The sequence below is a fragment of the Bidens hawaiensis genome, unplaced genomic scaffold (assembly GCF_021521415.1).
Source record: "Bidens hawaiensis isolate Kalapana, Puna unplaced genomic scaffold, B.hawaiensis_p1.1 tig00013897_1, whole genome shotgun sequence".
Taxonomy (NCBI): domain Eukaryota; kingdom Viridiplantae; phylum Streptophyta; class Magnoliopsida; order Asterales; family Asteraceae; genus Bidens; species Bidens hawaiensis.
In genome coordinates this window covers 172,839-183,357 of record NW_027492190.1, presented here as the reverse complement: position 1 = coordinate 183,357, position 10,519 = coordinate 172,839, and the positions used below count along the sequence as shown (strand labels likewise).

The 10,519-nt window shown below is 35.0% G+C and overlaps 1 protein-coding gene and 1 pseudogene across 2 annotated transcripts; both read right to left on the bottom strand.

The window, feature by feature from the left end:
• Positions 1 to 409: 409 nt before the first annotated feature.
• On the bottom strand, positions 410 to 4,440 carry LOC143545326 (flowering time control protein FPA-like; annotated as a pseudogene). Its single transcript, XR_013137407.1, has 4 exons — positions 4,180 to 4,440; positions 2,208 to 2,450; positions 1,364 to 2,092; positions 410 to 1,286 (listed from the first exon to the last, which is right to left on the bottom strand). The product of XR_013137407.1 is annotated as a flowering time control protein FPA-like (transcript).
• A 3,604-nt stretch (positions 4,441 to 8,044) lies between these two features.
• On the bottom strand, positions 8,045 to 10,240 carry LOC143545327 (glucan endo-1,3-beta-glucosidase-like). The gene is made up of 2 exons (XM_077037239.1): positions 10,183 to 10,240; positions 8,045 to 9,112 (listed from the first exon to the last, which is right to left on the bottom strand). Exons 1-2 carry the CDS (start codon positions 10,235 to 10,237, stop codon positions 8,154 to 8,156), a joined length of 1,014 nt encoding a protein of 337 aa, XP_076893354.1. The 5' UTR covers positions 10,238 to 10,240; the 3' UTR covers positions 8,045 to 8,153.
• Between the last annotated feature and the right edge of the window lie 279 nt (positions 10,241 to 10,519).

Sequence of the window (10,519 nt, the reverse complement as noted above, 5' to 3'; positions counted from 1 at the left end):
ATTTTGGTGCATCAAAATCCCAAAGCTTGTTTAAAACACGCACATGTGTAAAATCAACGAAAAAAATGCTTGTTACTAGTACAATCATTACACATGCCAGCAACTTTTTGTTGACGTGTATTTCATGTAGACTCATTTATTGACATGAAACACAACCTCGTCACATTTGACCACTTTAAAGCTTCACAAGTATGCGTTTTTTGAACAAGTTCAAGGACTTTAGTATCCCAAAACTGGGTAAGAAACTTTTAACTTTTTGGGACAAAGTGAGAAAGCATGTTAGGCTTTTATGGCTTATTAGCCCTCGCTTAAAACCGACATGTTTTAACCTTTCTGATTCCCTAATACCCCTACTAATATGATTGAACCAAGATAAGTAACTGTAGGTTGTTAAAACCGACATGTTTTAACCTTTCTGATTCCCTAATACCCCTACTAATATGATTGAACCAAGATAAGTAACTGTAGGTTGTTGCCTAAAGTGGTTACTAAACTATGATGTATCCTACCAATTTTCTAAATTTGGAAAACCAACTACTTCACCAGAATAGTGAAAACATAAAGCACACAGCATATCTTAATTATTTCCTAAAAACCATAAATATATATAAAGAAAATTAGGGTCAGAAATAGTAATACCTTGACGAATGAAGTCACCTTAGTGGCTTCCACCTGTTTCCGCACCTGACTGCTTCTGCTGTATCTGCGACAGGAAGTTAGCCGCCAACCGTAATGTTGCCTGGTACCGTGCATTCTTGTCAGCATAGTGCACCTGGTTTGATCGCATAATATCACCAGTCAAATTGGATGCCCTTTGTTCTTGGAATGTATCGCCTGAAGGTTGTTGACCATCAGAGTTGGCGTTTGCTAAAGAAGCCAGAGATGCAACAAGTTCAGGAGTCAAAGAAAGTCCAGCTGGAGCAGATGATGCGGCGGTAACCGGTGGAACACGGTCCACATGTCGCTGTGTAATAGCGGGACCAGAAAACTTGTCATAGGTGTGTGATGGGAACTTCAGAACAAGAATAAATTGGTCGGGACCCGAAACTTTCAAAACCGTTCTTAGAAAGTCAGATGGTGGGACCAAGAATAAATTGGTCCCATCACCAAATTTTGCAACACCAGCTCGGTTTAGATCAGTCATGTACTGTAAAAACTCGGTATATGAAGGAAAATCCTCTTCGCTATCAGGTAAAAAGAAAACGATATCAAAACCAATAGTGTCTGCAAAATGTTTTGCTAGCATGTCCAATCCCGTTCTAGCCGAGCAATTCACAATTTCCGGCCTGCACGTTTAAAATGTTTTAATATCTGTAACAACAACAACAACAATAATGATAAATGAGAAGAATTAATTATTTACATCTCATATCCAATCCCCAATAGGAAAACAACGTGCACGACAAACAGGAGCCCCACTCCTAGCAATAATGCCTCGCCATATATAGTCCACGTCTGCACAACCAGTATTGGTACTCCTACTTGTGAATCTAGTATTTGAGGGTACACCATTTTTTAAATGTGGACCACTTCTCAACCTCTTGGGCTCCCTTTGAATTTGGCTTGCATCAAAAGCATCCCGTGTCCCAGGAGTTGACTTGGTCAACGGGCTCATACTAGGAGATAACAGCATCTGTCTCGAAGGTTCAGGCCCGCCAAAATATGGACTGAAGGGACCTCCAACACCATGAGGAATCACACGCCCATGAAAGCTACTTGGCACCACAGGTTGAGCAGTTACATCCAATTGTGGGGGCAAAAATGGAATTTCATTAGCAACGGGTCTTGGACCTATGATTCCTGATTGGTTTGGTGCCTGCACGTTTTCTGAGAATGTAACTGATATTCTGGGATCATTGAAAAGTTTACCCTGTAACCCGTTTTTGGCACGTATAGCCTCTTCCATGCTTCTGAACTCAACAAACGAACAGTGTCTTGAAGGAAAAGTTTTGATCTTTTCAATCTCACCAAATAAAATTAAGTTATTGTGCAACATTTGTTCATCAAGGTTAACAGCAGGAGGATAAGATACACACAAAATATTACTTGGAACTTCGCTACTCCAATTTGGGCCTTCAGATGGCGGAACAGACTGTTAAATAAACATGTAGGATGATAAGATAATAATAATAATAATTATAATGCTCATTTATTGTTACTTGCCGACATTTTATAAAATAAAACAAAAAAGGAAACTTATACCATACTTTTGTAGAATGAGATCTGGAATAATCCACACGAATCGTAGTTCCGCTTATTTCTTTTCCATGGATAGCTTTGAGAGCCTTAATTGCATCATCTAGTTTGAGATAATCAATGGTAGCAGCATGTTTGTGCCGATGGAATTTAAAATCCTCAATTTTACCAAATTTAGAGAATTCTTCTTCTAGATCTTCTTTTGAAACTGAAGTGCTGATACTACTAACCCACAAGCACTTGCAGGGTTTAGCCTGCCACAAAATAAAAAAAAGAAGTCTAAATAAATACGAGAAAGCGATTAAGCAATTAAAACTATATAACAAACTAATAACTGAAACTTTAATAATTGGCCTGCGTGACAAATTAATCAGAACAGCTAGATTTCATGGTTGCAATGGTAAAGCATGTATAAGAAGTCCAGATCCATCAAAACCTAATTTAATTACTCTATGAAATAAGAAATGAAGTATTTAACAATAAATCAGACAAAACATAAAACAGATGTACACGTTGAGGGATGTTGTAGGGCTTTCCATATTTAGCCAACAAATGTGCATAAATATAAAACGTGTCTATGTAAAACCATAAAAGACTGATACGAGATGGACACAGATTTGTTTCTCACAATACTTCAACTTATGTGCATAGGAGTATCAGCATAATTCAAGTTTTGAAATTGCGATAAGCGACATAGTACTAACCGTCACTTGAAACTCCATGGTCCCAGTAAAGAAGGAAACAGAACCACGCAAAATCATTTATAGAATCACAACATACAACCAAACTAGCATCGTAGAAACATCAACGGTTAATCTTGTCTAGTAATCGGATGCTTCATTTGACTTCTTCACTCGACACATCAGGAAGATTGAACTGTTATGAGTGATACAGTGACGTTTATCCACCCAACACATGACTTGTAAAGAAGCTGTTGTATTAGTACATTATTTACCGATGCTAAATTGAGAAGTTGCAGATCACTCATACCATAATGGCTTGCATAGTTGCATGTTGTGCATTAAAAAATCGTATCTTGCACCATTTCAGCATGTGAGAAAGACTCGTAGATCTGGCTAGCTCCGAAAAAGGACATCCTAGACTAAGTTAAGCAATTAACTTGACAAAAAGATGCTGTTTATGTGATCTTTAGTTCCGTTCATTCGTCCAACTTCAAGTTGGAAGTTGGAACCATTCTATTTCTATTTTTCTTTGTAGCGCAAGAGTCATATTGCTCTAAATGTGACCTTTTTCATACCAATGGCAAAACTTGCAAAAAGAAAAGGTGGAGCTAACATGTAAAAAGAAATGCGGATGCAATTAGAAAATCATTTTTAAAAAAATGACACGATAAGATTTGAATTTCACATATTCACTATGAATTCAACTAAACTGTTGATACTCAAAGACTCAAAAGAAAATGAGGCGGATAGTAACTCCTCCCCAAATAATTTTCACCAGATATAATGAGGGCGATTCTATTCCGTTGTGCATAAAGGTATTACAAGTGCTATTCCTTTTCATACGCTGAAAAAATCGACAACAATTTCGAACATACCAAGCATCTAAATCCTCAAGAAGTCCATTCATTCAAAAATCTAAAGATATCGCGTGTGGTCAAATTTACTTTAAATGCCGCATCAATCCGTCAATTTAGGTTAACTTTCATCATTTGATTTGCTTAAATACACTTTCCAAGGAGGCTCATTACATTTATATTGCATCTCAGTTATAAAAATTCATAATTCAACATCAAATTCTAACTGTTAGAATATCATCAGCATATTAACTACTTGCGGAAACCGTAAGCGGAATCTCAAATAGCTAGATCAAAATTTCCATGTAAAAAAACCTAACTTCACATAATTTTAGGTTTAAAATAACTATCATTCTCTATTATTATCTATATATTTAACTGAATCCAGCAATCAACTATAAACAATTAGCAATTATACAAACAATAAAAATAATAATTAGACGAACCGGTTTAGCAAAATCAATCTTGAGAGGATGTCCATGAAGAACCACTCCATTAAGGTTATCCTTTGCCCGTCTGGCATCGACCGGGTTCTTCATGTACACAAAGGCGTAATTACGTAACGGATAACACGTCACGCTGTCCACACCACCACCACCACCACCACCACCACCACCGTGTGTCTCAAATATAAGCTTCAATTCGGAATCCGATACACCGGCAGCCAGGTTTCCCACCCATAGATTACAGGACATGGTGTCCAGCAATATGTTCACTCTAACTTTACCAGTCTGCTCCATTGCTTTCATGTATAATTATATACCCAAAACCCGGTCTGACGTGGCATTTGTCACCATTACAAAAATCGGATTCTAGCATTATAATTTAATGCTTAAATTAATTAATTACTTGTTAAATTAATACTCTAAGTTTAGTATTTGACTGCATACTTGACTCCCAGGTTTTTTTTAAAAACATGTATCTTTATTTGTTTATTAAATTTTAATTGCAACTAATTCACAGGCTTAACTTACGTTTTGTTTCTTTTTAATTTCAATTAAAAATTCAAGTTAAGGTAGACGAGGTTGTTTTTCCGTTAAAGTGAGATTGCTCTTTGCAACAAAACTGAAAGTTAGGAATAACTAACATTGGCTTGGCTAATTGTGTGGGTTGTTTTATAATGTTGTGTCTTTTTAAAATAATTAATTATGGCAAAACAACTGGCTAGATCGGGTTGGTTACTTGTTTCAAGTTGAAACAAGTATGTAGTATCCATATTACATAAATATAACGTGTAATACGTCATACGGCATATGTGTAATGTATAGTATTACATTACATATTACATGGATATAAAATGTCATATTACATATATGTAGTATGACATATTAGATATCTATTACGTGTATGTAATAACATCATATAACATGTCAAATTTATATCAAAGTTTTTTAGCGCGCTCGGTTTTGAATAAAAGTTTTATCGGCATGCATAACGCCTCAACGTATTATTCGGGATTTTGTAAAACTTTATATTTTAAAAGTTGTAAAAGAAAATTTAAATATGTGTCAAATTAACTGTAATAATATAATATTCTAAAAAACACCAAAAAATCATAACAAGCTCGTCCCAACTATTGTTTACCCAAAATAGCCGCCCCGACATATTTCTTAGCTTAAAATAGTTGTCACTGCTAGTTTAGTGCTACAAACTACTCGTCTCGACAATTTTCTTAACCTAAAATTGTTGTCCCGGGCAGTTTTGTAAAATACTCATTGACGTAAAGAATCTTGTCGTTCAGAGATGTTTGTGGTGAATATTTGGGTAACTAAACAGGTGCCCGCGCGATGCAGCGGGTGTTTGAACACATACAATGTTAATCACGTAACAAATATGAGTGTCTATGGTTCGGTTAAAACATTGAAATCGTTTAAACAGGTCATTGGTTTGGCTTCTTTTTTTTATTTCTTTTTTTACTTTCGGTTAGTTGGTCGGTTTCAAAATTTTCAAAACGTAGTGAACGATTGGTTCGCGGTTTATACTGGAAACCGGCCATATGAAACCAGACGAGACTGTAAATGTTGAATGAATTTTAATGTTTTTTATTATTAATTATTAGATATGTTTTGTTATATATATTATATATATATTATATATAGTTAAAATGTAATTGAGAGCTAAAACTATAATTCTTTATTATGATCATCTCAAATATCATATTATGTTGGTGTTTAGTTAAAATTGATGGTACAGTTAAATTAATAATTATTTTAAACTAAATTTATTAAAATGTGAAACCAAACTGGAATCGGGTCGTTGGTAACGATTCGATTTCAACTTTCAATTGGACAATAAAAAATCGGTATTAACGGTTGGTCTCACAAGCTTAACTTAAAAACCATCAAAACCGAAACTAAACAACCTTACCTGACATGTTAATTTATTTAAATTGAAAAAAGTTATAACAATATCATATTCAAATTAAAGAGAATAAAATGTCCGTTTTTATGGTATAATTTTTTTTATAAAAATATTAACGTATGAAAATGTTATAGTCATTTAAAAATCATGGATGAGAAGTTAGTTACTTAGTTTAAAAGTTAAATTAAAAACATAATATGATTAAAAATAAGGGACAAAACTTGTAAGTTGAATGAATTGTGTTTAAAATACAAGTTTTCCCATACTAATACATGTACATTATGCATTAGCATTTGTAAAAAATTTTAAAATCAAGTGTCTTAATTTGCTATTTTTTGATGTATTATATATAGTATAGATATTGATATAGATATGGATATAGATGGTTTGCAAATGATGGGTAAAACTTGAAACCCATTTATGAAATGGTATTTTGAAAAATTTCCCTTTATTTTTACCCGGGCTTTCTATTTATATTTACAGATGGGGTATTCAGCCCAGACCAGCCCAAGAGTACTAAATACCCCATTCCACTGATCCATTCCAATCTCCCATGTAAACTTTAAAGCCCATAGACATTTTAAACCTGACCTGTTTTGACGAGAGATCATTTTTTTCCAGTTACTAGCCCAAGTGCCCAACCCTTTTAAGAACTCTAGAATAGTTGCTCATTTTGTAAAACTGGAACAAAATCTCTCAAAATTTTTATTAACTTACAGCTATCTAGTATATAAACATAATAATGTGTGTAGAGCCCATCTATAAACATTTATAAGATTTATTACTGAAGATCGAGAAAATTTTTTAAAAGAACAAGTTCATGGGTTGAAGTGATGTGACATTAAGTTACAAATTTGAAGACTTTAAAAATGCCCATGAAGCTTTTGTATTTGTGTTTAGTTTCTTCCTATCTACATTTGAAAGTATTTGCAGAAATTTCACATTACTTATATAGGTAGCGTCGTGGTAAGCATTTGAGTCCCTTTAGCAAAAAGATCAGGTTAAAATGCTAGTTTAATTTAAATTAATTAATAGTAAAGCTTTAAGCACCAAAGGACATTTACCCGGATGATATCATAGTGTGTGTGAAGATAATCGAGCCTTTCGTCCAAAATAATTAGTCGTATATAAGTTTTCAAAGAGGCCACCAAATAAGAAGTTTTCAAGCCAAATAAATGGCCTTGATATAACCGGATTACTTGTTCTGAAACAATTGGTCATATATTATAAGTCATCTTACATAATCCAAACATAATTTCTTTTCTTTAATGTATTTCAATGGAATTTTATGAAACGAACAAAATGATAAATATTGCAACTTGTACCCGGAAGAACTACACTTGCTGTTTTTCAAATCTATTTAATATAATGAGGCTGCTAGTGACTAATTAACCAAATCATGAATGTTTATCACCTAGGGATTGGTCACTAATTCAGAGGCGGACCTAGCCTTTGGTCTACGGCGTCACCTGACAACAAGTTTTTTCTTTTTATTTTTTATCTGGTTAATATAATGAGGCCACTAGTGAGTAATTAACCAAATCGTAGATATCAATCACCTAGAGATAGGTCACAACCAGGGACGGACCTAGCCTTTGGCTATGGCATCATATCAGGGCCGTCCTCGAGAATGATAAAAAAAATTTAGGCCTCGTGCATGATTTTTACCCTAATAAAACTGAAGCTTTGATAATCATATTCTTGAAAGGCCGACGCTTCCTGCATGATTTTTACTTCTTGATAACTTATCTTGTTTAATTGTTCAATGCATGCTTAAACGACGCTTCGATTTATACTTCTGAGTTCTGTCATCGGCCTCTTGCTAGACGAACCAGCCTTATGACAGAAAACCGTCCAATCTCGACTGTCTAACACATAATCTAAAAATGTACAAAAATAATGAAAAAACATCTCAAAAAATAATGAAATCTAGCATTGAAGTATATTCATTAAAGTTTTAAAATCAAATACATTAACAAAGATAATATAGAATTAATAGTTTTATTAAATTATTTAATCATTAAATAAGACAAATTAACCACACAAATAAATCTTGTAATTAAAAGCTTAGTTGATACTTTGAAGTTTTATCAGGAAAGAAAACCCCAAAATGCTTCTCTGTCTCTTGTCCAGGTTTCAAATTTTCATCAAACATTGCAAACAAATACGTCTCTATAGAACTTCCAGGCCTTGCGGGCGTCCCTGTCGAACTTTTCACATGTGAAATCAAGTTTCTATAATACGTTCCAGCGTTTCCACTTGTCGCTGCGTTTTCACCAGCCGAAGGCCATCCAGTCTCCGTCACAACAATCTTAACATCGGCTCCACCAAGACGTGCTTGAGCCGCATAATGGGCATCATACATGGCATCAAAGAGGTTAGAGTACGGTCGACCTTGATCAGTATAAGCCGGCGTTGAATTGGTAAATAAAGCGAACGAGATATCAGGTAACACGGGTGGACCAATGTAAGCAAAGTAAGGGTAGATGTTAGCAAGCATTGGTGAATCATTTTGAGCTAGGAATGCGATTATTGGTTGGATATAACTCAACACATTATCACCAAATGTGCCTTCACTAGGTGGATATGATATGTTTAACAGGCCAGTGTATGTCGCGGTGGAGACCTTGATATCATCGTGGCCTGCGGCTCTAAGGGCGTTATGAATATTATTCATTACCGGAAGAACCAAGTTTGCGAACTGGAGAGTGTTAGCATTATTAGGATCGACTTCGTTTCCTACAGAAATGTATTTAAAGTGGACATCAGGGTAGTTTAAGATGTTGTTTGTAACCCAAGCGTTTGCGGCATTTGGATCGGTGAGGGGTTGAAGATCAACGTTGGGTATGTCAACGACGAGTTCGATATTGGTCCCCCTGAGGGCGTTAAGGATGTCAGGATTTGGAGCGTAGATTCGCATCCCGGTTATGCCGTTGGCCGTGTAAAGGTTTACCACATCTTGTGGGGAGGGTAAACTGTCACCGTTTACTCCATAGCACACGCCTACTGATTGTGCATCTGTACATTTTACAATAAGAACAAAATCATTAATAATAGGACTTTAAAAAATAAAAATCAGATATATATATATATATATATACACTTGTTTAGCAGTGATACAAAAGATATAATCTCCTAAATAGTCGTTTCACTAGGAATTTTTACAATTCAAAACTTTTTTACTTTTAAAAATAATCGAATTGAAAAAGACCCGATTAAAACTTGATACATAAGTCGCTAGGCATAGATCGATGACGCCATCCTAGTCGACACGGAATAACATACAAAACCAACATTGCACCAACCATCATCCAACACGTGGTGATCCCTAAGACTGAACGTAGTGGGCGACAAGTGAAGGGGTATTTTAGGCGATAATGGGATACAACACCGCCTCCCAGGCGATATTGGGGTAGGGGTGTGGGTGGGGTGATAGATTTGTCGCCTGATGTGTGATGAAAATAATATTAAAAAAGACAACATCACCACTACACCTTTAAAATTAAAATCACTCTTCTATTGATGCACGTGTCAAACCCCCAACCCCCATTTTGTAGCACTCTACTACACATAGCCTAAGTGTTGAGGATCCGATACACCCCTCTAGCAAGGACATGTGTATTTCGGCTCTCCTGTTGGTGGGTGGTGCCAACATGTAAGATGATGGATGGTACCACGTTGCTTTTGGGATGCATATTATTTCGTACTGGTTAGGATGGAGCTTTCTCTACTGAACGAGTTTAGGTTTGTAAAAGCTCTTGGTAACATGACAATTTTGAAGATTTTCGCTATATAAAATGATCAAATCTTGTATAACATGAGAAAGAAAGTGAGAAATATATTTGTATTGTATTTTGTTGGAACACGCATATATTTTTCTTGTAAAACCAATACTAAAACATCAAACAACGGAAGCAATTATCATATGCTTCATCAAATATCAGTGTACTGATAGTATATGTTAATATACTAATGCACTCACGTATACGAATACACATAAAAGCACGCATATGCGTACACATACACATGATAATTAAGCTAGCTTCAGTTTATAGAAGTAAGATAGATATATGGATATAGAGGAAGACCTGTGGAAACGAAAAGGCTTATGAGTATACCGAGTCCTATGAGAGTTAATGCCATGGCGTTGAGTTTTTAAAAACTTTTCTATTAATAAGATCATCTGGCCATCTTGTAAATATATATAGTGACGAGTTTGAGTGGTTAGGAGAGATTAAAATAATACAAGCGTAAAATCTTTAATCAAATTGTTCATTTTCTATAACCGAGTCAACTGCAAGAATGTTTCTCTTGACAAGGTTATATTACAAATTATTTACAATTGCAATATTGCTTTTCCATCAACACATTTCCTTCGCAATAACCCCTTTCACTTCGTCCTGTTATTCATGCATACCAAACACA

What these genes read in the sequence shown, in the direction of transcription:
- LOC143545327 (XM_077037239.1), bottom strand. Translation starts at nt 10,237, where the DNA reads ATGGCATTAACTCTCATAGGACTCGGTATACTCATAAGCCTTTTCGTT. An exon ending in AAGCCTTTTCGTTTCCACAG is followed by an intron (nt 9,113 to 10,182) that starts GTCTTCCTCTAT and finishes TAAAATGTACAG; the next exon opens with ATGCACAATCAGTAGGCGTG.